Source organism: Folsomia candida, unplaced genomic scaffold, assembly GCF_002217175.1.
Source record: "Folsomia candida strain VU population unplaced genomic scaffold, ASM221717v1 Fcan01_Sc028, whole genome shotgun sequence".
In the NCBI taxonomy this organism is placed as follows: domain Eukaryota; kingdom Metazoa; phylum Arthropoda; class Collembola; order Entomobryomorpha; family Isotomidae; genus Folsomia; species Folsomia candida.
In genome coordinates, this window is record NW_019091220.1 from 684,490 (window position 1) to 712,185 (window position 27,696).

Consider the following 27,696-nt stretch of genomic DNA (forward strand, 5'->3'; position numbering starts at 1 on the left):
TACCTGCTCGTCTCTGAAAGTAACAAGGCGAGGAAATGCATCTTACAGAATTCAAACTTACTCTTCAAAGCGTTGACTTGACTCTTGTGGGCAAGTTGTGTTGATAAAATATAATACTTGCATCCTCACCAAGTGAAGGATGAACTGAACACGAACTGCTAACGAGGTGCTGTTTTCTGGGGATGTAATGTACATACGTGGTCGTTGGTAGAGCTGCTTGGCTGGAGAAATCTATTTTTCTTTTCATGCTATGAAATGTTTAACCCTTGGGTTATGTTTTGTTGCATTGGTTAAGAATTTGTGACAGGAAAAACTAAATCATGGCACGTTTGGTTCAGATTCCTGGCAGGATTTCTGGATGCGTAACATGTAACGGAATATGTATGCAGTGGTCACTTGTTTCGTATGCATGATAATTCATAGTTTCCTTTCCTGTCTACCTGTTGATACCTTTTTGCGGTTATCGTTATGCACATATGTTGGTTAAGGAAAAAAACGCAAAAGTCTCCAGTTTAAATTTAAACTGGTGATAGTAATCAGGATTTAAATACATTTCCCTGCTGACGCTACGTACGTCACTCTTTTCTCAGAGTAACTGTGAACTCGAGGATATAGGAATTAAATACAGGACAGACTAACTAGATCAGAAATTTTTGTTACCTATTTCCTTGGCTTAGCAATAAGTAGATTTGAGATTTCGACATTTAAGGATGGTACCAACTGCATTATTATTAGGGACAGGACAAGACGAAGCAACTGCTGCTATGTACGTGCATATTGTGCTACAGGAGGATGGGAGCCCCTCACAGAGGATTATGAGATTAGACAGGTGACGTCCTTCAAATTGAACTTAAGGACTTAAGACAGTTAGTTGAACGTGGACTTAAACGCGGATTTCGAAGAATGTGACACTAAGAAAGAGCAGACTTGGTATGCATGCACAGAAGGAGAAGAAAGCGAGGACGATATTTTAAGCTAATTCGAAATGACATTTTCACCACTGTACTACAAAGAAATTAGAGAATCGTACTCTCTTAACTACAAACTAAAAGGTTGTTTTTTTCTTCAGTAAGATTGCTCATTTTTGACCATTTATGAACTTCATGTGGCTTGCATCAAGAGTCGATAATGACATGTGTTAGGGGAGTTAATATTAGCTGACAGTAGGGAGAATATTTCTTTAGATTGAAGACATCCGGGGATACAGAGAATTTGAGTCGACACAAATTTTCAGTGTAATAACTTGGAATTTTGTGACACAATTTGACTACAACACCTCCTTTGGAAATGGTGGTAGTAGACCTTCGCATGTATTTTTTAAGGTGCATGATTTTAAAGCCCAGGCATAAAAGTACAGAGCAGACCAGCTTTTAAGTAAGCTGCTTTGGAACAATGCAGGCAATAAGCCTTTGTTACGATCCATTAGCATAAGCATAAAGTAAACAGTGGGCTTAATCATGTGCTAATTGGTGTAAGAATTCTCACGTTTCCAACTCCAGGTCAGGTTACTTTACTGCTACTTTGCATTAGAATTATTAAGCTCAGTCAGTGGTGATGAATATGCAAGAAGCGATTGGATTTAATATTGTAATCCTCTCATTATTCGTTTCTTAAGAGCTACTAATAATCATAAGCAGATGAATTTAAATAGCACAATTCTAACACATTCTTCCTTGAGATAAATGCACATGCATACATATCCACATATACGTAACACAACTGATGTTATGTATGCTGTATGCACATATGTAGTTACTTAATATCTTCTCTTATCACCTATTTGGTACATGAAAATAATAAATATTTAGTAAATCCTGTTGTTTAATAATCTGTTAAACTTGAGACGAGGGGACAGTCGTCATACTTATTCTTAACTCGTATGTATAATATTACTCGTCGCCATACCAAAGTTGACAATGCTGCGACGTGATTAATTCATAATGTGCATTGTAATATTTTTAGAGGAAGGAATGTGCCCCATTATTTTCAGAGTCCAATATTATTTTCTATGTCTGCAAGTCTTATTGTAAATAGATCCCGAAACTTGATGAAGCTCGAGACAATCTGCACTCAATCTCGTCTGACTCCTTCGACCTGTCGAGCCCAGTGTGAGGAGGATGGTGATGATGGTCCTATTTCATTTTTGAAATATTCTTGACCATAAAACAGTAAAGTTAAAATCTAATCATTTCTACGTCTTGGTTATGGGGCACATGCATTTGTCAGACTGGATTGGGCTACGTGGACATACGAATACTAAAGGATTATTGTATTAGGATTAGGACCATTGTTACTTTCTTTAAACTAAAGTGTCTGGTTTGACTTTGGCCCTTCTTCGAGAAGATATGGATGGAAGACTCATGCAGACTCGTCTTTTTTTTGTTGTGCCAGGTTTCCTGGTCCTTGTTTAGTCAACAGCAGGAGGTTTCAAATTTCTTTCAATTCACCCACACAGTCGTCCCTACGTACTTATTGTGGATATGTGCATGTGTCTACGTTACGTTATACTGTATACGTTATACTGTTGCTCATGCAGTCTTCTTAAAAAGTTGAGATATGGATAACGAGGATTTGACCCCCCAGCATCTTCCTGACGCTATATTTCAAAATTTTAAATTTGTCTGGATTCGAGCTTGAAGGTCATTCTGGTTGAGGAGAAATTAATGGGAGGAATATATTTGTGTGTTTAAAGACGTAGTGGGCTGGCAATGCGTGCATGCATGGGAACAGCATCCGGTTGATTGTATATGTATTTAACTGTTTGGACAAGTCAATAAAATTAGTTACACAATGACACTAACTGCTGCTTACATTTGAGGGGATGCATTTATTTACTTCAACAATTGTCTCCTCAGTTTTTCTCGGAATTAAAAATTGTCCCTTTTTCAATTATTTCACTGAAAGATAAGATGTTATCAGAGGACGGAGAATTTATTTCTCTCATTATTAAGAGAAAGAGAAATGACCCATCCTTTCCCTTCGAGTACATAATAAGCCCTACAAAAATAAAATACATACAGCAGCACGACACCTGAAGGAGTTGTTTCTTTTAAGATTTGAAACAAAGTTTGAACAAACTAAACACGGTCGTCCCCCATCTGACAGGAAAACCAAACAATGACTAATGAACGTGGCGCAGTATGAAATAAATGCACAAAAACTACTCTCGCAGTCCCACGCAGACCATAAGAAGAAAGGTGGAAAGATGAAAAGAGAGGAGCCCTTGGACGACTTGACAAGGGAACGAGTCTCGTCCTCCATCCCTACATGTGGCACTTCCAAGACACAGCCTTTTCTGTTTCTCAATTTTAATGTCTTTGCTCCTCTTTTAAAACTTAGGGAAGGTGAGGGTCAAAATGGATCATGCACAAATTGTGTGCGGTTATTTTGCAGTGTATTTTACTGCCAAAAATGTAGTGTCGCATTTTATTTCGTAATTATACGTAAAATATTTTGGATATGAATAATTTTGACTATTTGAATCTAATTTTTGTAAAAACAGAAATGTATTGCCCTCTTTATTTATTAGTTTCTCTACGTTCTCAGCCTGTTCAAAGAAGTCTAAGGCCTCATGAAACCCCAAGACGACTGACGTGATAGATTCCAAGGCGTAGAATACATAAGGGAAAGGATCCTCATGTTACAATACGAAGGAAAGACAGAAAAATGGACCCTTGGTTGGACGTAAATGAGACTCTCAGCAAGGGCTTCTTCCTTGCTGAGATGGCATCCCTCCGTTTCTTCAACCAAGCCAACACAACGCAAAAGATGGATGGAAAATGAAATAAAGTATTTTACGATCAGCTATAAATCAAAGATTGTTTGTTTCAAAAGAGACTTCCAGAATTTCTCAAATTCTCATTCTTCACAAACTTCACAATACGTTTGGGTTCTGGTTTTTACTTGTTGCCTTACTTGCTGTGATTCCAACAGGGGATGAACTACGATAGCTTATTCTTTCTACTCTGCTTACTTTACTTTCTATTGTCTGTTTTATGGTAAAGATCGCTGCGATAAGAATACAGCATATTATGGGGTTCATGAAAAAAGTTTATGTATATATGCCAAATTGTGTAACTGGATAACGGACCAACCAACCAAATTTTCCTAGGTTCTGCTAATTTAAATTATGCTAACCATTCATTTGCCACACGTTTATTGCCGTGGTACAACTACGGCAGACGCTGATCTCACATAATAACGAGCAATCATGGAAGGATCACTGCGAAGGTGTTTCACGTTGTGGTTTTTGTGCTTTGGTGTGATTGTTGTTTCTGAAATTCAATTTGGCACAGGACATGTCCGATCGAGGAGGGTGAACCCAGAAGTAAGTTGCAAAAAATAATTTAATAGCGATATGGTAATTGTGCTAAATATTTGAATTTATGTTTCAGCAGATGTACCAATATCAACCTATTCCAGTCAGAATGAGGAGATACTATCATTACTGGCCAAGTCCAAGATCTGCAGCCTTTCCTAAAATGCAACGCTATATTTCTAGGTCAGAATTATACCACAATTACGATGAAAGACCAAGATTTTTCCATTTGAAATTTGACCACATGTGGAACTTTAGTTTGGATATAGGATAATAAATACTACAATATTTTCAATATAAAAACTGAAAAAATGTGTGTAATTTATTTCCGAATTGCAAAGCACAAAGAGTTTGATTACATCCTAAATGTGTTCAATTAAAGAATTACTTGATGATTTGAAAATCTCCATAAGAGAAACTGGAGATAGCTTTGGCCGTCTTAAAATCTGCCCCATCAATTCGTGATTTTGGACTCCCGACACGCTTCAACCAGTCTTTCCTGATTTGTGAAGAGGATAATAAAATATCATTTGTAATTAAAAAGTTCAAGTTTAAATCACTTGCGTAAATCTGACTCACATCATGTCAATTTGTAACCTTTCACCTTCCATGCGTCCTGAAAATGATTCAAATCACATAAAAATACAAACCTATTTATTTGACATTGAAAATGTTTTTATTTTTAGAGCTAAAATGTAAAATGGAATTTAACCAGCCACAGTTCCGTGTTCCGTATTTTTGCACCATCCTCGAAGTCTGAGTTCCGTAGCTTTTCTTTGAGTGTACTGTTATTAATCAATAAATAATAAAATGAGTCCACAGCAAAAATATTTTCGGAGAAAGCTTTAACTTATGCACCTTCCGGAAATGGACGCCTTGAACCTTCCCTCGAATTTCAAAATCAATAGACACCAAGCCACCAGTAGTAGTTGACGGGAGAGAGCCGCGTTGACTAGTGAGTGACGTTCGGGTCACTGATGGTTTAGATTTTGACGGATTCGAATTCATTTTTGGTCAGAAAGACCAGATTACAATTTAGTCGGCAATTACTTAGCCTGTAATGTGTCCTGTGTCACTTTATCCTTCAAAGTATACTGACGCATAAAGTTAGCATGATCCAGAAAAAATTGTGGTTTGATGTTTGATGCTTGAAGATCCATCTCCACGACTACTTTCTCAGCAACAAAAATCCAAACCAACTCGCCCACGATTGCTTGACTTTAAGTATCTAGGTAACGTTAGTCTCCCTTAACGGTTGCGACAAATGGTCGAGTTACAAATAAAAAATTCATTTTAAAATCGTTGGTTCAAAAAGGGCGTTTGAGTCTCCAACTACTTTGACCCTTAATAACTTTTGAATGGGCAGACATAGAGACTCTTAAAGATAATTCTTAAAGATGAAATCATCGTAATTTTTTGATTGATTTTTTAAGCTAAAAATCTAGAAGGTACTATTTCGAAAATTAAACTTGAAATCTCCAGTGAGCCCGAGTCAGACTCTGTGGTTGTCGGTCAAACCAACCATTTTCCATGAAATTGTAATGTACCAATGCATTTAAACTTGTGGAGTGGCATATTTTTGAAAAATCTGTATGGATCAAGCCCTACGGTCTCACCCGTTCTGAAAATTTCAGCTCAATCGGTTCAGCCATTTTGGCTATCGTGTTCCGGAAGGACATGATAAGAACTGACTTAGGCTAAAAAGAAAACAATTTTGCGGAGCCTTGTAAGATGGCATTATTCTGAGAGCAGGACTCGTAATGAACGATGTGCATATAATTTTGTGATTTATTTTTGGTATATAAACCATTACAAAACACGAACTTAATAAACTCGGAAAATTTTCCTATTGTAATTCATATTGTTACGATTAGTTTTACGCAGAGACTGGTCAATCCCGGATTAAGGATTGGGGATTGAGATTAGGATTGGGGATTAATTAATCCTCAATCTCAATCTTTAATCCCAAGTTCTAGAATTTTAATCCTTAATCCCTAATCCCCAATCCCTCTAGGCCAAGTTTAATCCTAAAGTGGGATTAGAATGGGATTAAAATAGGATTAAATTTGCAATGAATGAAAAATCGAAAAGCTAACTTCTCTTAAGATCGCTCCCTTTTCAAGAATTGATTGCATTTCGTTCATTTTTATCACATATTTAAAAATACTGCACATCATTTTGCAAAACTACTCATAACCTGGTATCCTCAATGCACAATTTTCAACATTGGTGTGAGCAATGTGAGTGCTCTGCTCAAATTCTGGTCAAAGTTTTCCGTTAAAAATAGTACCTAGAGTAAAATTAGCATTTTTCCCGTATATAATTTTTAGTGCAAAAATATTCAATTGCCATTTAAAAATTTTATTCCTAAACGATCTAATTTTGCATGTGAAATGTTCAAAATATTTCTTGTTCCGAAGTTCAGATTCATTTAATTAATTTTAAAAGCTGGCACAATGAAATTTAATGCAAACAATTAATCCAGGACTAAATTAATTCCCAATCCCAGAAAACTACCCAAAATTTAATCCCGAATTAATCCTAATCCCAGATTGAATTCAATCCCTAATCCCAATCCTTAATCCCACAATTTTAAAATTAATCCTTAATCCTCAATCTCAATCCCAAGATTTTAAAATTTAATCCTCAATCTCAATCCTTAATCCCGATATCTTTAATCCGCCAGTCTCTGGTTTTACGACATAACAAGACGCAAGACGGACAGACGGATATAACGGGTACATAAGCCCTGATTCGGGCTAAAACCCTAAATTTAGGTAAAATTTTCACCAATGCATAATATGTATGCACGTGCATAATACACATTGTATATTTGACAAAAACAGGCGTAAAGTGCATTAGTAAAATGGTCGGTTTGACCGATAACAGGGAGCTTGACTCGGGCTCGTAAAGGCTGCACACTGGAGATTTCAAGTTCAATCTTCGAAATAGTACCCTCGAGATTTTTAGCTTAAAAAATCAAGCTAAAAATTACGATGATTTCATCTTTAAGAATTAAGTCTCTATGTCTGCCCGTTCAAAAGTTATTAAAGGTCAAAGTAGTTGGTGTCTGCGCGATGGACTTCAGACACCAACTATTTTAAAAATAATTATTTTATTTGTAACTCGACCATTTGTCGCAACCGTTAAGGGTAACTAGTCAAGCAATCGTGATCTATAAGGTTACGACAAATGCCCGAGTTACAAATGAATTTTCATTTTTAAATTGTCGTGGGTTACAGTTTATTTTTTTAATATTTTGGCTGGAGAATTGGTTTTTCGTCCATGGGAGAAAAACCAATTTTAAAATAATTTTAAAAATGAATATTTTATTTATAACTCGACCATTTGTCGCAACCGTTAAGGGTAACTAGGCACTAAATGTCAAGCAATCGTGCAACTCGCCATTTGGATATGTCACAGCCGATTGCTTGTACTGAGGATAAGTCTGGTGGGTTTTTAAATATAATATTATTATAAATTTATACAGAATTTGGACGATTAATATATTTTATTTTCGGTATTTTAAATCCATGTGATCACAAGAAATACAAAATTAAACGTTTCTTATAATAAATTTATAACTATCTACTAAATACTATCGTGCATCAAGATTTTAACAGAAACGTGACATTATAAGTATAGGTCATATAAACCAACTATGTAATGACTAATTAACGTACTATTATTAGATACCTAGATAGTCCTTGTGCAAGGAATGTGGAGTAAGGTATGTCATGCATGTATTGTTTCGCGGTGGAATACGGAGGGATAAGTATTTTAGGAAATATAAATTCTAATTTTCAAACAGCTGCAAGTGTAGCTTAATAACAATTTCGCCAGATTCAACTTCGTGTAATGGAAATTTACGGGTCCATGGCGTTTTCCGGTTGCGAGTCTCTTCAAAAATGGAGACAATTCCAATCTCTGTGCGTCCCAGGAACTCTGCAAGTTGAGATTATTGGTTATTTTATAAGGCATCATAGAGTAATTTTTTAGATGACAAATTTATTAATTCTTACGATTAGGAGAGAAATAGTCCTTGTCGTAGACAGTTACGCATAAGATATCCTGTGCTAAATCCTTCACTGAGAACTGCATGGAATCATTCCATTTTGGGTTGAGGGATCCACGAATTACTTTAGTCCTCTTGATTTCAGAACCCAGAGAAATCTCACAGTAAGGGTCGCTTTTTCCTGGAGATGATGAAATGCATGGAATAACGAAGTTTGGAATGTTGTATAAAATACTCGGCAAAGCAATATTGCAAAAGCTAAACAGGAAATGCAGACAATATCGTAAAGCTCAGAACAAGGTACAGAGCTCTTTAGAATTTCAGCGGATATTATAGTACCGTTGGGATCGCGATTAGCTAATTTAGACCCACGAACTATAACCACTCTTAATTTGCCCAATATTGGACGTCGCCGAACTAAATGGGAAATAATAGTTAGTAAAGTATGTTAAAAAGCCATGCATTAAATTGAATCATTTTTTAGTAGTATACAATGTTCAATGTTTATAACAGGATGCGATTGATATTAGTTGTGGAAAAATTTCGAGGCAGTATTAGTTACAAAACTACGTGTGAGGAAATCAGTACAATTGTGCTTCGTGCATTAATGGCAGGCTTTTTGCTAACGATAAAATGAAGACCTACTATATGTAGTAGATTCTTTATAGCTTACCACTCTTGTCTCTGTCTGCAAGATTTTCACCTTCCATCACCACAACTAATAACCTCCCAACAGCCTTTACACCTTTTTCTAAAATGCGAATTTTATCAATTATCATGTGTATATCGTAGATTTTTAGAGTCAGAGATACATGATGCCGATTCAATGTGAAATTCAAAAATGTTGCTTCACTTACTAGACTTTTGCCTCTGCAAATATTGCTGTTCAGTAAGAAGGAATCTTTTCTTTGCCTCTCGAATACTTTTCAGCCACAATCGTTTCTCAGATATTCCAGGAGCGGTGACATACATCCACGAGCCCTTGTTATTTTCAATTCCAACGGCAAATTCATTTTCATTTTCACTCACGCTTTCTTCAATCCATATCTCGTTTAGAAACAATGGTTTTCTGTAAATCTTGAATTTCATAGTTTTGTGACGATCAAAAGAGAACGAAGTTGAAAGGAGTTTATTTGGTTGGGCTAATAACAGAAAGTCGTTAAACAGGAATCCGACAATTTGCTTCCCACTTTTAGTCTACAACCGAAAAATATATAAATGCATAAACTTTCAGCGGACAATAACATCAAATGATATATTAAACAGTACTTTATGCAAGATTCCGTGATGTAAAAATTTTCTTGGTCCTAATTGATTGGTGAGCGAGTTAAAAATTAGGCGTTCCTCCAGGCCTTCGCACTGTATATGACTTTGCATCCATTCAAGTCGGTCCGAATTTTCCTTTTCTCTTACTCCTTCATTAACTTGGGCGCATAGCTGCACACATATTTATTACAGTAGCCGAATTTCTAAAATTATTATCACTTTCACTTATAACTCATGCATACCTCTTCTGCTTTTATTAATGCTTCTTCCAGATTTTGTCTGTCCGGATGCTCGTCGGGTGTAGACTCCATAATCTAAATGTGATAACACATTTAATGAACTTCTTATTTATTTTCTGGAAAAATAATTGTTGCTTACCTTTTTAACTAAGAGTGGATACTTGGTTATCCTTTGCATCGGCTTGATTAAAAAAGAACTTAGAGGCAAACTTTTTGTGTTTGGATTGCCTTGCAAAGATTTGCAATATTCTTTAAATTCTGTTGAAGATTCGCATTTATTTTGCAATAGAGCCGCAGATCTCAATTGAGCACTGCAGAATCTAATATAGATTGTAAACGATGGAATCTAAAAGAATATACATTTTTAATATATGTGTAACTTATAAAAAGAGATGCTTGCAGAATTGACAACTTATTTTTATCTTACATGTTGACAAAGAATGTCTCCTATCATTTGAATAACGCCAGAGTAACAAGTTCTCTGCCGAATTATAAATGCTTTCAAAAGCCTACTGCTACAGTCGATCAAGTCGTCCCAATTTATGAATATGGTTTGTAGTTCATCCGGATTTAGAAGCCCAGAATTAAATAACGGAATCATAAAGCACTGTAAACGACAGGAAACAATACAGTCATTTTTTAGAAATAGTAAAAATTTAAAACTAAAAAAATCTTTACATTTTTAACAATTTTCATATCCGCCATATACGTTTCTTCCGTGCTGATCAGTTCTTGAATAGCATCTTGACGTTTCGAATCTTCAAATATAGACGAGCTTGACTTATTACTGTTAGAATCTGCACCACCATTGCTAAACGAAGATTGAGAGAAATTGAACGTCGCGAATCCACTTTCTCCCCAAGTGTCATTTCCATTTTTGTGGCTCGTCTGACTGGGAAGACTGTCGCCAAACGAGATGGGACGACTCGATGGTGGAGCTACAAGAATTGAAACACAAAAATAAAAATATTTTTCCAAAATCAAAATAATCCATATGCAATGTGTCAAGCAAGTGGAAATATTTGCACTGTAGTAATAAATCCCCCCAACGTAACATGCATTTATACAGATAGACCAAGTAAATGTTGGTAGGAAAGTGGCAGATAAAAACATGAATAGCATTATTATTTTTATTGCACAGGATGAAATACTAATAATTCTCATTACATGGTCAATCTTAAGCAAATTCACATGAAAACAAAAACACGCATTGTCTGAAATATTTAGTCATACACAGAGGATGAGGACACATTACTAAATATATTTATTCTTATAGGTTAATAGAGTAGACTAAGGACTACAAAGTGTAGTGAGATGAAGGAGAAAGTCCAACAAGACAAGACACGTAGGTATTATGCATTGGATTTGTTGAGGGCTTTCTCTCATGAGTGAGTAGTACTTTCTCCGAGCAACTTCTTTATAGGTACACACGCTTACATATTAAAATCTTATACTGTTTAATCCTTAAATCCTCCTTCCAAACTAACACATCATTATCTCTCATTCTCATCGTAGTAGTAACAATGCGTACTAGAACTAATGTCAGTTTTCTACTACGAATAAATTGTACATGGTTTTTCAAGAGATTTTTTTACATCAGATTTATGTCATATACTGATACATTTCTGCTACCCGTTAAATTTTCACTAGATCTTCTGCCATTGGCGTTGTCTGAAATAAATGGTGTCGTTTAAAGCTCAGATTTACAAACTAATAAGTCTAACCAGTAAAAAATCTTTCCTCATCGTGGTGTGTGTGTGTGTGCAGGTAACAAAGCGTGAAAATTACTCGTTATGGCCATTTACTCAGTAAATAGGAGGCAGATGGGTGGGTATACGTACATATATTGTGATAGATTACATGTGCCGTGACGACAGACATATCATATTTTGATAAGGTTTTATACACCACACAAAAATGACTAAAATATAATGACCAGGACTAGAAATTTGTTTTGAGCCTGATTTTTGTAATGGTAGGAAAGCCAAACCAGCATTCGTTTGAACTGACTGACGACAGTGACGGCATAATAATCATTATTCTCAATTTGGAAGAGACCACCACACCAACCAAACCTAATAAACCACCATCTACCATATTACGTACCATGATTCTCCTCATTGCTGTACATAGATTGTAGGTATTAAGAAAGAGAAAGTATATCTATAGATTAGGCAACTCCTGCTCACCATGATGTGAAAGTAATGTCTTATTGCTATATTTTTAATAGAAAGGAACACATCATTTTTCGGAGTTTTGCTAAATCTTAGTAGTGCAATATTTCTTACTTATGTACGAATAATAAGAATAATAGTTTCCTGTCTACGTATTGGCTACAAATGATTGTTTGATTACTATTAGTTTTTCATACTGGAGAATGCATTGCAATTGTTCACTCTTCATTCTTTCTCTACACTTTGACTACTTTCACTTATTGATTGATTGATACAAGTACATTTACATAGTAGAAGACACATTTAAAATTTATACAAACTTCTAAATCAGTTTTCCAGCACCACAAAACTCATCAATTGCTACCTGTCTTATGTATGTATATATTTCGTCGTCATCACTAATCATATTGGTATTGCATGTATTGTATTACGTGGGGAGTTATTATTTTATTATTTTCTTACAAAATGATAGGGCCAGTAAATAAAATACTTGTTTCTCTCTTGCTTCTGCAGATCTATTATTCTACTCTCGAAGGGCCAATAATAAAACCTGCTCAAACTTAATTAATTGTATTAGAGCTTTTTTATAATCTAGGCATGATGATAATGATGATCTCGTATTTTGTAAGGGGTTCAACTAATCCTCTAAATCATAGTCTTTGAATGTTATAAAAAATGAAATTATCCAGGTATTAGCAGTCATGAAATTAATTTAAATTTAAATTTCGAGATTGATATCAAAAGTTTGACGTATTTCATTTCATCGTTTCTGAAATTATGGAAATATAACATCAGTTGATATACAAGAGGGTGGCGCTCATGTTATTGTTCATTGTTTTTGGAAACGATTCGGACGAGACAAACAAGCAACGAAGAGAAGGAGGCGACACCACTCCCACATCCACAGTTATATGTTTTAGAGATATTTTGCATTTTGGACAGTAATATGGTTGGTGTTACAAGTCTCTTCTTATTCCCAGCCAATATGACTTATGTTCCTCTCATCCTCCTAAGAATACATAAACAACAAACTGTCAGTTTTAGGGTCACATAAGTAATGCTACTACGTCTTTTTTAAAAAACAAATACTGGCTTGACTTTGGCTGTCTATAGAGCATTGTAACAATTAAGGGATATATAGCTGTAAACTGATGTGCAACCTCTTCATGAACATTAGGCAAATAGGAAATTAATCATTGCAAAACAAAGTAAATTGCTGGCTAGTTAAGATAAGAATATTTGTCAAAAGATATGCTACATGCAACAAACAACATAGAAAAGTGTAAACTGAATTACTACGACACACAGAAAATTGATAGACAAAACAACTTGTACAATGCGCCCAGACCGAAATTTAAAAAATGCAACCCAATTTCTGGGCAAAAACTTACATTGCAAATCTTCCTGGCCCTGTGTGTTTGACATGGGTTGAACATAATTAGTCGGGAATAGTCCTACAGATCCTCCAATCTGCCCTCGCCACCAGTCTGGCTCGTCTTTTGATATTACAATTATTACGTCGTCCTTTATAAAACCTAAGGAAATATCAAATATATATATTTTATAAATATTTAATAACCCGTGTTAATATTTTTTTTATAGAAACATGTATTTTCTCTTACTCAACTCGTCCGAGTTCTGAGCAGTATACGGATACAAAGCAATCACTTGTTCTAAAGTGTTTGAAAAAAATATTAGTTAAATATAAACCCGCATTGTCAAATGATCCATATGATAGACGATTACCTTTTGTCTCTGAGTAAACTTGGCGTCGTGAATCCCCATGTATTGTTTCCGTTATTTCTGTGTCGGCCGAATGGTGGAGCTATTACACAAAATAATACGCATTGTCAGAAATAGTCATAAAAGTTGTCATTATATTTTAACTCATTGATATTTAGTATAAAGATACTGTCAATGTGTCGAACAATAGAAGCAAAAAAATATATTTACCATTGGAGCGTCGGTAATAGGCATGTCGTACTCGTCAAACGGGATTGGTGTTGTTCGTGAAGAAGACTGGCGTGAACCTATTATTAGTTTATAGAATTAAAACCCAAATTGTATTAGTTTCCCGAAAATTATAATTAAAATGTGTAATCAATTACCTCCTCCAGGACCGAGGACTTTTATAAAGGAACCAGGGAACCATCCAATTGTTCTTGTTTTTCCTTTCAGCTGCAATTAAATTTAAAAATTCTCAGGTACTCTTGGAGAATTGTATTTTATTAAATATCTAAATTACAATAGTGTTAAATATGCATGTACCTGTAATTCTCCCTCCCACCAACCAGAAGGAGATTTCTTCCGTACAGTTATCAACTGACCACGAGTTAAATTAAGTTGACCTTCTGACGTTGCCTGATAGTTTGCTAATACAGTTGCAATCTCATATCGTTTAGTCTTTGTTGCTTTCGGCGACTTTTGAGGTGGTTGTTTCACAATTTCACTGATTTCACGTTTAATTTCGGCTTCTAAGAATAACAATTCCAGCCAATTTAAATTAAATAAATTTTTATTACGTTATCATTGTTATATTAATAAACCGAACCTTCGAATGGTTCCAAATCGTGTCGTCTTCCAAGGTCCCTCACATGAGTGTCCATTTTCTCAGAATAGTTTGTGGAAGTAACGGTACTGGAAACAGTGTTGGAGTAACCATCGTGGGCTTCGTGGGATACAACCTCCGCTTCAGGAACACTTGTAGTACTTGCAGTAGTATGATCTGGTGGTTGAACATAATTGGCAGGAAATATTCCTACTCGGTCGGACCCGATTTGACCTGTCCACCATTCACCTTCTTTATGAGTAACAAATATAGTTTCGCCAGTTTCAAAGGCAAGATCTCCAGGCTCATGGGATTCTACAATTAAATAAAAAAGTTAAAAAATATTTGAATTTTCCAGTTACTCATATTTTCTATTTAAAATCATGTTACTATGTACCGTATGGGTAGACGGCAACATAATATTCCCCAATAGTACCGTCTACTTCGACCGATTGTTGAACTGGTAGAGGCACGTGAGAAACTGCAGGGGTCGAAATAGCAGCCCTGAATAAAAAGACATTGTGTAATTCTTATTATGATTCGTAGTTTATAATCTTTAGGTTAATTACTCTTCTGCCGATATGCATTCCACGAATGACTCCGGAAACCAGCCAGAATGTGAATTAAATATACCGGCTAACCAACCTGGATCAGGAACCACACTATCGTTTTTCTGCAAAACAAAAACAACAAAGAATAGTGATTGAAGTGATATTTTAGAAACACTGTGTTAATTGTTGTATTTGGCATACTTGTATAATGTCACCAGCATTAAAGGTCAACTCGTCTTCGTTTCTACCCTCAAAGTCATAAAGAGCTCGGTAGTACGATAAACCATCTCCGTTGGTGGCAAGTGAACCTTGTCGTGAGAGATCTTTCCCTGTGTCGCCCCATGCTGTTGAAACATAAAATTATTATAACACCTAATTGGCAGAAAGAGTCAGCCATATAAAAGTAACAAAACAATTTACCCGAATTATAATCCAACTCTTGAACATGCTTCTTTCTGTTGGTAATGACAGTTTCCCGTTTCGTCTTGAACTCGCTATAAATCGTTTTGCAACTTTCAATTAGTGTTGCGAGCGTATTTTTCAGTTCGTTGCACTCGTTTACTCCAACATCGGTATCAGATTCTTTCTTTTCGAGCTGGAAATGCATATACACTTTTATAAGTCGCATTTTTTTACACTCACGTGCATTTTAAAACTAAGACAAACCTCTTCTCTCATGTTTTGTAGCTTTTCCCGTAATTGTTTTAGATTCATTTGTTTGGCTTCGCCTGAAAATAACATAAGATTATTTATCTTAATAAGAAATCCCGTTTATAATAATGTGAGTTTTTCTCACTCTCAGTCGCCAACTTTTCTAATCGTATCTTCTCTTGGGCCGCTAACAACATCCTATTATTCTGATCCTTGAGTTGGCCTTTCCCTACGGTACGGTAACATTGGTTTTACGCAATTTGATATAATACATTACTTATTCAACTTACTCATTCCCATTTCATTCATAAACGTGTCACGATTAGTTCTCATTCCGTCAATCTCAGTTTTTACAGTCGAAACTCCTTGACGAGTCTCAGTGATTTTCCCCGAAAGTTCTTTCACTTTATCAGTCAATTGAGAAATTTCCAACCCTAAACCATGATTTACACCCTTCATTCTCAGCACCTCTTCTTGTTCTCTCTGCCGTCTAGCTAAAAGTTCTTGACGCTTGTTGTCATCCATTTCTGCTCGTCTTTGTCTCTCCATCTCCCTCCTCGCATGATCTTTTTGTTCTTCATTTTTTCGAAGTTCTTCCATTCTTCTTTCTTCCATTTCCTTCTGCATGGCAAGCTGTCTCTCTCTTTCTTCTGCTTGTCGTCTTTCGATCTCCAGTCTGGAAAAGGCAACCATAATCAGTTAATTCTTGTCGTTAGGTTGAAATTAATTAATTTAATTTAATGAGTTCAACCTTTGTTTTTCTCGACGTTCGTAGTCTTCCCTTTCTTTTCGCTCTCGCTCATGACGTTCTCGGTCTTGTGCGTCTTGTAAAACTTTTCTCCTTCGTTCTAGTTCTGCCTGCCCCTTGTCAAAGTTTTCTTTACGTTTGTCTTCAAATGTGGTTCCACCTAAACAATATCCACGTGGTAAAGTCTATTATTGAAGACATTGTGAGTACTCGAGTACATACTCGAGTATTAATTAAAAATACTTACCGGGAGACATAACTAATTCACATTCAACAATTGGAGAATTCGTTCCAGTATTAGGGCCGCTGCCGACAAGTGATCCTCCGGTTCCTGTACCTCCTTTGAGGGACTGCTTTCTACTACCAGTACGAAATGAGGGTGGAATCAAATCTGGGGTGAGCTTTGTGGGTAATCTTCCAGTCTATTAAAAGGGGAAATTTTAACGTTGACAAAATTACATATGTTTCATCACTAAACACATATAAAGGAATTTAATTTTACCTGTCTGGCGACATCGCAGAGATGTAAAGCTAGTACGAATTCTTCGGTTCCAAGCCTCCCATCGTTGTCCATGTCGGACAGACCCCACACTTGTGCTAAAATTGGCTGAGGAAGACCAGTCCCTAGTAATATATTTCTGGCTTGAACTCCTGTGAGATACCCAGATTTTGAACGGTCATTTTGATTAAAAAGCTGAGTATATTTCAAGCGTGATGGGTGTGGAACAGCCCATTCGAGCAGTGGTGACCTGTATGCAAATAAGATAATATTATAATTGTGCACACATATTGTACTTGTCGAATTGAATTGTTTGTAATAGGAAATTAGCTGATTAGCGTACACAATAGAATCGTGACTAGTTATTGACCCGGATCGACCTTGCCCTAAATAAATGTGTCGTAATTTTAAATAAAGATTTTATTGTATTAGGTAGTTGTATTATAGTTAGGTTACCTGATGGTGGAGTTGAAGAACGAAAAGCTAAAGATGTCGGAGGCACAGAATTACCGGTGGCAGGCATGACCATCTGCTGTGGAATAACACCCGTAGGAGCTACCATTCCACCCATTTGTTGACCAGGCATTCTCATTACAGGTGGACTCATAACACCAGCCACCGGTGGAGTAGCCATCCCGCTTCCCATTTGTGGGGACAAAATAGGTGTTGTCTGTCCAGATGCATTCAAAACTGCTCGAAGTGATGGTGGCAATGACTAAATAAAGAGAGAAAACACTTTGGTATAAAATTATTTTATAGAGCGAAAAATTAAATAGTCGTATTTTCTTACCGGTGGCATTTCTAAGCCTTTCAATTTCATAGTGATTAATTTACATGCTACACTGAACTCATTGATATCTAGCTTCCCATCACAATTGACATCAGCTAACCCCCTGATCAAGTGCATATAAAGAAAAATAAGTTATATAGTCAAATATAACATAATTACTACTATCAAATGTATCTCTTTACCATATTTGTGCCAAGATTGGAGGTGGAAGGCCTGATTGCAATAAAAATCCTCGCGCTTGGTCCCCAGTAATAAAACCTCCTACCGGCCCAAGGGCTTTAAATTGTTCTGAATCAGATAAAATTATGGTCATTGCAAATTAATTATAAACAAATTTTGCACGAATAATTATGCCCATCCTTCTCACCAATATGTCGAGCCCTCTCCACCGGCACCACAATCCAAGGATCCATTATAATTTCTTGATTCTTCAACTGGTCTCCAGTAGAATTATATTTGAAGCAAGGTCCGTAGTAGTATTGGAGCTGGTAATTTCTTGGAGATCCAGGCTGACGAGATTACAGATCCTTCAAGAACATCATAAACTGACCTCACTTTTGACACACCTCGACATTGGCAAGCAGATAACTTTCTCTCCTGTACTTTGTTATGATGGTGACGAATAATGAATGAGCGGCGTGAGTTGGTCTTAAGTATTATTTTCTTCCTTCATTAAAGTATTTGTACCAGATCAGATCGTTATACAGCAATGGTGGATTTCCAAAATGTCTTATCACAAGGTGAAAGTTGATTGGCTTGTTGTCTTGAAATTGAATGTAAAATATAATTGTGTAAAAAGGGACAATCAGCCGGCGCTCTCAATCTAAATATAAATGAGTCATTTATTATTATTATAAAACATACTATAATTTAAAAATTAATAAGAGAAAAGTTTCAATGAAAACTTCAATTTAAAAGAATTTATGAAAATTCAAAATATACCAAATATTGATCGAATCTTTTATTTTTATAATTTTGTTAATGTTCTACTTACCAAGTTTAAACCTATTAAAAATTCAAGGTAGTACAAATTAAGCTAATATATCCATCTCAGATCCGCAAGAAAGTTTGGCTGAAGATACTTTGTGACTTTCTCTGGGCGGATGAGGACTTTATTCGGGGATTTTATCGGAGAGGGGCGTTCTTTCTTCTACCTTTCGGCGAGACGGATTAAAGGAATTGACAGTTCTTTCTATACTACTACCACTGGCATGTGCAGAATGTAGCGCCGGGTTCAAAATTTTTTCACTCTGAATAATTTATAAAATACCCGGAATTTCAAAGAATTTTGAAGAAACTTTTAAAGACGGAGAAATCAGAAATGTGTCAATCGCACTTTTTGAATTCTGCTTCCGCCCTAAATCTCGGCTGCTGCTGATTGTGATTCATTGAGTACAGTTAAAGAGGAAGTTAATTTACGGGGAATGTGAGAACGGAAAACCCGCGAAAGTTGAGTTCAGTATTATTATTATTCGAAAAATTCGCGAAATTTCGTCATTATAAAAATCGAATTAGTTATCAGTAAATAAGTGTCGTTTATCGTTACGGGCTAATTGTTTGTGAATTTATCGTGAACTTGAAGGTAAGTGAAATTATGGCGATACAACTTAAATTCCACGATTTCGACTTAATTCTGTATTTCATACTCAATATTTACAATTTGCAGACTTACCACTTACTGACTTATTAAAGGAATGCATAGATTAAGAGTAATTCCAACATCTTTGAAATTATCGAGGCGTTATACGGATTCTGCCATACTTTCCTCCTCCCTGCTCTCAAAGTCAAATTTGACACATTCAAGATATTTCCATCAACCTCCCGAGAATAGAGGACAGCCTGTAGTAACTTTCATTCCCTTGAAGAAACCTTTTGTGCTTATCAAATCCGATGACACCAATAGACTGAGCTCCAACAGTGGAGAAACCAATAATAATAATGTGATATCGAAAGAGAAGCTACCAGGAACCTCAGGTCAAGATGGCAGCAGGAATGCTGATGACCAGAATCAACACGACCCACAACAGCAACCAGCAAATTCTTTAGATCTCGGTAGCGTTGCAATTGCATTTGCTGCGCTAACGCTAGGATTAATTGGAATTTGCCATGCAGACAATGCCGCAGCGGAAGGGGATGCTGGAGGAGAAGTTGAAGGTATATATACATACAGCAGTTTTATTTTATATGGAATATTTCTTGAATTTCAAGTTTGGTTAGTTGCCAAATTTTTGGACGCCGCAAAGAAGGGAGACAACTTTGTTTTAAAGAGGATGATCGATCAGAAACTTGTCAATATAAATTCTCGTCATACACTGGGATGGACTGCATTACACGTTGCAGGTATATATGCATAATTTCTTTAAATTAATGAGCAATATATTGTCAATTCTTCATATTTATATATGCATTGTCTTCTTGTAGCTATGAATGGTTATGCTTCCACGGTCAAATTGCTAATTGACAATGGTGCTGATATTAATCTCGGGGATGAATTCACCACAGCTTTTCACATAGCAAAGAAAACTCAGATGCATTCGTTGGAAGGTATGTAGGCAAATACAGCAAGGGTTTTTAATATATAATATTATCAACTTCACTTGACTTATTATTACAGTGCAGATTGAAAGAGAAGACGAGTTTAGTGATAGACTTAGTAACAGGGTGAATTTTAAAGGGTGTACTGCCCTTCATTACGCTGTTCTTTCTGATGATTTAACAACTGTAAAAGTCCTTTTGACCAGTGGAGCCAATCCTAGTGCTGAAAGTGATTCCGGTAAAAATATTGCTTACATACTTTCTGAAAATCACAAGCATATCTAACATTAATATCTTTCCATTAAGGTCATTTGCCAAAACAGTACGCCAAGGATCCCGATATTAAGAAATTGCTTGATAAGGCTGTTGCAGAGGTAAAATGATTAGTTGCTTAGTAATATTGAACACTACTGCATTTAACCTTTTAAAAACGGATTCCACCAATAAGGTGGAGGGCGATTTCGATCTCTTGGCGACGGACTACACCAATAAGGTGTAGGCCAAATTTTTCGCCTTAGCGACGGACTACACCAATAAGGTGTAGGCCAACTTTTTCTCGTTGGCGACGGATTCCACCAATAAGGTGTATGGTTACAGAATTCCGTTGAGACCGGGCTACATCAATAAGGTGTAGGAAAAAATAAAAATAAAATGACCGAGAAAATTTTCTCAGTTCCATTCTTTCCTCCTTATTTGTCGTTGGTTTTTCTTCAAGCCTGAACTAATTTTTTTAGAGTTTAGAGTTGTAGTTGTAGTGGGGGGAGGAACTCGGAGGAAGTGCATCAGAGGTCACGCCGCGCCCCCGAAAAATTATCCAACATTGGTGCCGCTAATAAATTGGTCGGCGTTGACCTCTGACCTGTATCATGTTGTAAATATGATACAGTTCATATTTTTTTAAAATTATCACAACGTTCTCTTTAGCTAATATATTCGCAATAGTGTCACCACCGATCGGAACAAGTCACAGAACACTGAAGGACAAAATTATAGCTAATAACTTGTTTAAAATATAAAATGCATCCCAAAATCAGTGTCATCAAATTGATGACATGAATGATGACGATTTATTCGTTTAGTTTATTTTTGTAGTACTATCAAAATCAAATCCGATCTTTTTATCAAAATTAATATCGTGTGTTCATTTGGTTCAGTTGCAATTTCATGTTAAAAATGTATTATGTTCTAATTTTTGTTGTCGAATCAGTTCCAGGTCTCTAATAAATCATAACTGCATCAGTAGAATATTCAAAAGTCGGTTTGCATTAATTCAGTCCCCAACTGATTTTATCACCACCCCACAAGTCGGTCTCAATGGTATTCTGCCCCCCAGTAAATCCGCCCCCAAATGCAATAGAAACCATTTTTAATTCCGTTTTTAAATGGTATCCAGGTCAAAATTAATTAGTTTTTATAAGGTTAATCTCTTCTATCTAGTACGAAATCACAAAAAAATTGAAAGAGGCAGAAGAGAGACGTAGATTTCCATTGGAGAAACGAATTAAAGAAGTTATTGTTGGGCAAGATGGTGCTATCACGACTGTTGCATCAGGTACGTAAATAAACAATTTCTTGTAAAGATTTAGCTTTGGATAATTTCTCATGTAAGTTACCTGTACTTTACTCTAGCAATCCGCCGGAAGGAAAATGGATGGTGCGACGACGAGTAAGTGTATGCTGTTTTCAATTATAGAAGTATAAAGTTAATTAATCTAGCACATTAAAGATTGTGAAAATATAAGGAAGTACATTTCTGATTATTAGACATCCATTGGTATTCCTGTTTCTTGGTTCGAGTGGCATAGGAAAAACTGAATTAGCAAAGCAAGTTGCAAAATACCTCTTCAAGGACAAAAAGGAAGCATTTATTCGAATGGATATGTCAGAATATCAAGAGAAACATAGCGTAAGATATCCTACGCACTTCTGATGTTGGGGCTGTCTTAACACCACATTGTATATTGAAATTCAGGTAGCAAAGTTTATTGGGTCTCCACCTGGTTATATTGGATACGACGAGGGCGGTCAGCTAACTAAAAAATTGGAAAAGTTTCCCAAAGCTGTAGTGTTGTTTGATGAAGTCGAGAAGGCCCACCCCGACGTACTTACTGCTTTACTACAGTTATTTGATGAGGTACTTACAAACTAATAACTACATAGCATTGTAACTATTTCTATTATGCCTATAATAGTTTTAATGAATTACAGGGGCGCATGACCGATGGCCGAGGTAAAACCATCGAGTGCAAAGAAGCCATCTTCATAATGACTTCTAATCTAGCTAGTGAAGAAATAGCAGAACATGCAATCCAACTCCGTGAAGAGGCTCAAGAACTATCCAAAGAACGATACGAAGGTACAATAGATGATCAAGAAGTTCATGAACGCATCTCCATCTCCTCCAAGTTTAAGGAGATGGTCGTCAGGCCGATTCTTAAGCACCAGTTTAAGAGAGATGAATTTATTGGGAGGATAAACGAAATCGTATATTTTCTACCCTTTTCGAAATCTGAACTAACCCAGCTCGTGACAAAGGAATTAGCTTACTGGAATACGAAGGCAAAAGAAAAACACGGCATCGAATTAAAGGTTAGTTAATTATTTGTTTACCTTTGTTCTTTTTTGCAAGGTAGAGGTAATAAGTAGTTCAATTGTGTATGATTACACACTCATAGTGGGACAACAGGGTTTTGGACGCATTAGCTGGGGGGTATAATTTTCATTACGGTATGATCCAAATAATTATAATTATATTTATTATTTAATACATATAGTCAATAGTGAGAAACAAAACTTTCGATTAATGTGATAGGAGCCAGATCGATAAAGCATGAAGTGGAAAGACGGGTTGTCAGTCAATTGGCATCTGCTCACGAAAATCAGCAATTGCTTCCTAATTCCACCATATACATCACGGCTGAAGAAATTGATCAACTGGGAACAGAGGATGAATATATCATTAAACTAAAAATTAAAACGAAAGGTGACAAGCTTGTCGATCTAGAGAATCCCATTCTCTCTCCTCTCACTGGAAAGTGAAAACCTCAACAATCATTATCGTACTATCATAACATGGCGTGCTAAAAACGGATATATGTATAACGAGATACATAGTGTACCTTTACATAGTGTACCTTTCAAAATTTAAAGTGTTTATTTTATATGATTGACACACCTAGTCATTTTTATACAACTTTTTAGACAAAATTTTACGCAATAATGAAATAAAAATCGCACTAAATCTCATAATTAGTCACACTGACTTAAGTTTACACTTATTTCGTTACAGGTACGAATTATTCATGGTCGTCCGTCGTCGTATTGATTTTGTACTAATTGATTTTAAATTGCAGTCTCTCCCGTTGCTCGAATACATAATTAATTGACCATCATATGCATTCATATTTTATTAGTACATACGTATCAAACATATTGTAAATATAGTTGAAAAATAATTAGTTGCTTTTTCTGAGTCGTTGTGCAATTGCTGCGGTTAATCCGGCCCCTTTCCCACTCCCATCTTCAGCCAACATCAAGCAGAACTGGAATTGGATAAAGTTGATTATTTAACTATGTACACGTGCCATATTGACACAGTATTAACAGTTCTGTTTGATTAATCCACCTGTCTGTTTGGAGCAAACTTTGCTATATATTTTTTCAGCAGGGCATCCAGCCGTGGATGATGCTTGTACAGAGATCCATCAATTGCAATAGTGACAAGACCAGGTTTATCCATCCTGTCCAACAAAGATGCCAGCGCTAAATAGATTTTAAAATGAAAATTTTTCCAAAATTTTGAAAGTTCGCAAAGCGAAATGGATAAGTTTATGACTCACTTATGGATACTAGTTTAGCTGCCCGGTCAGAAACAATGTAGCAAATGTGTTTCAAAATCGCGATATCTTCATCGTCATACTCCAAGTCCAAATCTTGACAAATTTTCCTACAGTTTGTCGTTGTCATTTGAATAGAGTCTCTGGAAAAGAGTCAAAATTTGAAACTGCATATTTACATACATAGTTCTGTTCATAAGTAGAAATGAGCATGCTTATTTATTTTAATGTACTCACTGTTCAACAGACGACAATAAGCTGGCATTAAAACACTGATGCGTTAGCAACTTCGTGGACAACTTTCCCCCAAAGATTATCCCCTCTTGAGCCAACTTGACCAATATTACGCGAACAATGTCACCAATGTATTGACCGGCAAAGTACTTCTCGAACGTAAAGGAATTTACTAGCAGAGATTTATTGTCAACTTCTCGATCGTATTCGGTTTTTATAAAGTCGATGACACCATTGTCGCCGAATGCACCGTCTTCTATGTCGATTATCACTTCTTTGATGTCGGACGGTTTTTCTCCCTCCCAGTTCTTGACTCGCTCAACTTTCTCCAAATAGCAGGCATTGCTTCCCGTCCCTAATTCCAAATGCATGGTCACGTTACATGGCTTACTTTTAAGTGCTATGAAACTTTATACAAGAGAAAGTTGTGTGGGCGGTGAAAGCTGATATTTCATACCCAATATCAGCCCAATGCTGCACGTTCCATCCAGATACGCCCCGTTGATGAGAGTGCCCGTAGTATCGTTCAAGATCTGTGTAAAAACGTAGTATTTTTCAATTTTACTCTGCCACCCATCCACCCACAAAGTTTTTCTTACCGCAGCCACTTCCACTTGTAAATCGCCCCTCCTGTGGATCGCGTCATTCAACATTTTCACCACATCCTGGTCCACAACTCCTTCGCAATTAAACGATTTCGTCCACGACACGAGATGTGCACAGCTAAGGCTCTTTTGATACATGGGAAAGGAAAACGTAAAGCCCAGCGGCAGCTTTCGTGACAACATGTTGTTGGATTCTAGGAATTGGTGAATACATGATGCTAGAAAGTCAAACATTGCTTCTCCTTTCCCAAGTCGAATGTCCTCACGGACGTGAAAGTGCCTAATACACAAGAATAGAACGAAATTGATGATGTTGTATATGCGATGGAGGTGGTTATACAAGTATTTATGCTAATTACTTGACTATGGGATCTGCCATTTTTCCATGCTCTAATTTTAGCAGGAGAACGCGGAAGTTGGTGCCACCAAGGTCGAGGGCCAGGTACTCTCCCTCCTCTGCCATCATTTTAATTAAGCGTGGTTACAAGTTTCCGTTATTTCTAACCCTTATTTGCATAATGGAAGTGACATTTTTGTTGTTTACCAGAACCGTCGGGAAGTTGAGGAATGTAGGTGTTGGCCATTTGCAGACAACCTTTCGGATTCACTTGCAACCCAAGGTCCATCTCATCCTCAAAGATTTTGCGAATTTTGAGCATTGTCTCGTCATTTAGTTTTAGTGGATTTGTCAGCTTTTCATACTGGAAGTATGTTCAAAATAGAGAAAGAGGATGTTAATACTTTAGGAAGAAGGATATGGCAATTTGTGATTTTACTTTGAGAAAACAAAATAAATCTGCAAAGCTTCTCATGTTTCGTAACTATTTAGTTTCACTCGACGAGTTCTCTCTCTTGTTCACATTATGTGAGCAAAACCCAAGTCTCTCATCCCATCGTCATTCATGTACCCAATCGATACATTTTAATGAGTCGTTTCTCTATTCTCTGCAATTGACATAGTTGCGACATATTTACGTATTGTGTGTGTTTATGATGCAACGACGACCTGTAGAGCGTAGGTTGTACTACATAATTCATACAAATTGGCAGGCAGCGGTAATCAGCTTAGTTTACCGACTTTCTCTTTATAAATTGCGAGGAGAAAGTTCCTGAATTCTTATCTTATTTGTATAACTACGAATTATGATATATTTTATTTCGACGAAATTCCAATTTTAAAGCCCGTTTTCAATTCAAGTTTATTTAACCTTGAGATCATCTATGCCCTCTGAGCTACGCTTTATTTCCTCTTTTGTATTCATATTTTCCAGTTTCAAGTGGTTCTAGGAAAGTGAATCATTGTATTGTGAATGGGCTTCTTTTATCTTTCCTGGAAGAGAGCAATGTTGGTCTTCTGCTCACGAAATTGAGTAAGAAGCGAGTGAAAGTAAGCTTGCTTTCACCAACTCAATCCCTTTTCACCTAAGCAACACCACGCGTAAAGGTTCAAGGTTTTACTTTTGCAGATATGAAATGAAATGCGGTCTTATTTTTAGATTTTCGATTAACTGTAAAAACTTTGTCCATTGCGAAACACCAAATCTCACCTTTTCCACCTTGACAGGATCCACTTTCTCCAATCCGGGTATATTCTCAATCTCTTTAGATTCTGCGTTTGGAGACATTGTGCAATACTTCTCTATTCACTTGGTCCTAGAGCACAGCGTATCGTATGTATGACTCAATTACGGTCAAATTAGCCACTAAGGAAATATAACGTAGCTGAAATTGATTAGTGTAGTAAACTCGTAACGCTACAATGAAATCACAACTCACACACAAACCACCACCTTATTTCTCTCCAGCCAAAGCAAGAATGGCCTCAGTAACACGACCAGATTTTGTAGTTTTTACAGAACAGACCCAAAACACTCGTACACACACCAGATTATTCTGAAGAGCATGAGATGATCGATGAATTAGATAACCGCTTCTTCCCAACCACTTGATAAGTAATAAAATAATGACAAGGCCAACCATGCAGCAGGGTCGCTTGCCTTTCTTTACAGTGTAAAATGAAACTCTAAAAGAAGCGGAGATGGTGGTGATGGCTTGGTGGAAGATATATGAGACATGATGAGCAGGTTTCACAACTATTCGCCAATTCCCCAAGGTCGCAATAGCAAACTTTCTGAGCAGCGAGGGCGATGATGATCATATACAAACCAATATAGTCACACGCAGAGAGAGAGAGAGATGATAAACCTAACCGGAGCAGGTTCAAGTTCCTAAGTAAACTGGGACATGACCACCAAACCAGCCAAACTATGCACGTAGAAATCTATGTGAGTTAATATGTAATAATAATAACAATATTGTGAACGGAAAACTTATGCGATGATGCAGTTCGTTAAGACTGAGTAATAAGCAGCAACGTAAGAAGGTCAGACGGACGGACGTTTTTTTGCTAAGATTGCGGATCTCCTCAGAAGAAAACCAAGAATGAAAACCGAGAGAACTCTGCTGAGACATTTATTTTATGTAGTACGGGCAAGCGCATGTCCCTTATTTTTACCGAGTGCATATGCCGGTATTCGCATATTTTTCGCAAATCCGCACTCCCGTATTATTATTCCGGTTGCAAATGACCCTCATTCTATTGGTAAATAATATTGGCGTTAAAAAACTCTGCACATTGAGCCTCGGAGAAAGTGCAGCATCAATATTTATTTAGCATGTTCCATTCT

The 27,696-nt window shown here is 36.5% G+C and overlaps 4 protein-coding genes and 1 long non-coding RNA gene across 6 annotated transcripts; 2 read left to right on the plus strand and 3 right to left on the minus strand.

The window, feature by feature from the left end:
- The first annotated feature begins 3,941 nt into the window (after positions 1–3,941).
- LOC118438933 lies at positions 3,942–4,621 on the plus strand. Its single transcript, XR_004837149.1, has 2 exons — positions 3,942–4,327; positions 4,395–4,621. It is a non-coding gene; the product is annotated as an uncharacterized LOC118438933 (long non-coding RNA).
- Positions 4,622–4,641: 20 nt separating this feature from the next.
- On the minus strand, positions 4,642–5,686 carry LOC110859967 (acylphosphatase-1). Its single transcript, XM_022109007.2, has 4 exons — positions 5,177–5,686; positions 5,031–5,103; positions 4,898–4,934; positions 4,642–4,817 (listed from the first exon to the last, which is right to left on the minus strand). The coding sequence occupies exons 1-4, from the start codon at positions 5,324–5,326 to the stop codon at positions 4,703–4,705; spliced, it is 375 nt and encodes a 124-aa protein (XP_021964699.1). The 5' UTR covers positions 5,327–5,686; the 3' UTR covers positions 4,642–4,702.
- Positions 5,687–7,810: 2,124 nt separating this feature from the next.
- Positions 7,811–19,134, minus strand: LOC110859882 (intersectin-2). Of its 2 annotated transcripts, none has more exons than XM_022108905.2 (32): positions 18,794–19,134; positions 18,167–18,622; positions 17,982–18,087; positions 17,800–17,902; positions 17,466–17,724; positions 17,353–17,395; positions 17,013–17,259; positions 16,758–16,932; positions 16,514–16,670; positions 16,053–16,438; positions 15,908–15,991; positions 15,778–15,839; positions 15,532–15,706; positions 15,313–15,455; positions 15,130–15,233; positions 14,958–15,064; positions 14,564–14,875; positions 14,281–14,486; positions 14,121–14,190; positions 13,966–14,042; positions 13,759–13,837; positions 13,635–13,685; positions 13,404–13,547; positions 10,517–10,776; positions 10,266–10,445; positions 9,978–10,184; positions 9,842–9,913; positions 9,603–9,770; positions 9,191–9,530; positions 8,673–8,750; positions 8,341–8,514; positions 7,811–8,263 (listed from the first exon to the last, which is right to left on the minus strand). In XM_022108905.2, exons 2-32 carry the CDS (start codon positions 18,210–18,212, stop codon positions 8,115–8,117), a joined length of 4,764 nt encoding a protein of 1,587 aa, XP_021964597.1. In that variant the 5' UTR covers positions 18,213–18,622; positions 18,794–19,134; the 3' UTR covers positions 7,811–8,114. The 2 variants fall into 2 exon arrangements, with proteins under 2 accessions (XP_021964597.1, XP_021964596.1); XM_022108904.2 differs by lacking the exon at positions 8,673–8,750 and adding an exon at positions 9,007–9,084.
- A 102-nt stretch (positions 19,135–19,236) lies between these two features.
- LOC110859815 (caseinolytic peptidase B protein homolog) lies at positions 19,237–23,580 on the plus strand. Its single transcript, XM_022108811.2, has 13 exons — positions 19,237–19,381; positions 19,466–19,953; positions 20,017–20,139; positions 20,221–20,343; positions 20,414–20,572; positions 20,641–20,708; positions 21,772–21,886; positions 21,964–22,000; positions 22,099–22,240; positions 22,307–22,468; positions 22,543–22,923; positions 23,010–23,061; positions 23,147–23,580. Exons 2-13 carry the CDS (start codon positions 19,494–19,496, stop codon positions 23,371–23,373), a joined length of 2,049 nt encoding a protein of 682 aa, XP_021964503.1. The 5' UTR covers positions 19,237–19,381; positions 19,466–19,493; the 3' UTR covers positions 23,374–23,580.
- On the minus strand, positions 23,468–27,383 carry LOC110859816 (hexokinase-1). The gene is made up of 9 exons (XM_035859868.1): positions 26,557–27,383; positions 25,554–25,710; positions 25,369–25,465; positions 25,004–25,289; positions 24,862–24,937; positions 24,408–24,759; positions 24,174–24,313; positions 23,960–24,096; positions 23,468–23,876 (listed from the first exon to the last, which is right to left on the minus strand). The coding sequence occupies exons 1-9, from the start codon at positions 26,632–26,634 to the stop codon at positions 23,790–23,792; spliced, it is 1,410 nt and encodes a 469-aa protein (XP_035715761.1). The 5' UTR covers positions 26,635–27,383; the 3' UTR covers positions 23,468–23,789.
- Positions 27,384–27,696: the final 313 nt, after the last annotated feature.

Bases quoted from the DNA above. Each gene is read 5' to 3' on its own strand.
- LOC110859816 (XM_035859868.1), bottom strand. From the start codon at position 26,634: ATGTCTCCAAACGCAGAATCTAAAGAGATTGAGAATATACCCGGATTG. The intron at 24,760-24,861 runs GTATGAAATATC...ATTTGGAATTAG, and splicing joins CAGCATTGGGCTGATATTGG to GGACGGGAAGCAATGCCTGC. The intron at 23,877-23,959 runs GTGGATTAATCA...ATCCAATTCCAG, and splicing joins AGTTTGCTCCAAACAGACAG to TTCTGCTTGATGTTGGCTGA.
- LOC110859967 (XM_022109007.2), bottom strand. From the start codon at position 5,326: ATGAATTCGAATCCGTCAAAATCTAAACCATCAGTGACCCGAACGTCA. The intron at 4,935-5,030 runs GTTAAATTCCAT...AATCATTTTCAG, and splicing joins GGAACACGGAACTGTGGCTG to GACGCATGGAAGGTGAAAGG. The intron at 4,818-4,897 runs GTGAGTCAGATT...TTCACAAATCAG, and splicing joins AGGTTACAAATTGACATGAT to GAAAGACTGGTTGAAGCGTG.
- LOC110859882 (XM_022108905.2), bottom strand. From the start codon at position 18,212: ATGGATCCTTGGATTGTGGTGCCGGTGGAGAGGGCTCGACATATTG. The intron at 15,707-15,777 runs GTTTGTCTTAGT...ATGCATTTCCAG, and splicing joins TACAAAACATGAGAGAAGAG to CTCGAAAAGAAAGAATCTGA. The intron at 10,446-10,516 runs GTAAAGATTTTT...TGTCGTTTACAG, and splicing joins ATATGAAAATTGTTAAAAAT to TGCTTTATGATTCCGTTATT.
- LOC110859815 (XM_022108811.2), top strand. From the start codon at position 19,494: ATGCATAGATTAAGAGTAATTCCAACATCTTTGAAATTATCGAGGCGT. The intron at 20,709-21,771 runs GTAAAATGATTA...TCTTCTATCTAG, and splicing joins TTGATAAGGCTGTTGCAGAG to TACGAAATCACAAAAAAATT. The intron at 22,241-22,306 runs GTAAGATATCCT...ATTGAAATTCAG, and splicing joins AATATCAAGAGAAACATAGC to GTAGCAAAGTTTATTGGGTC.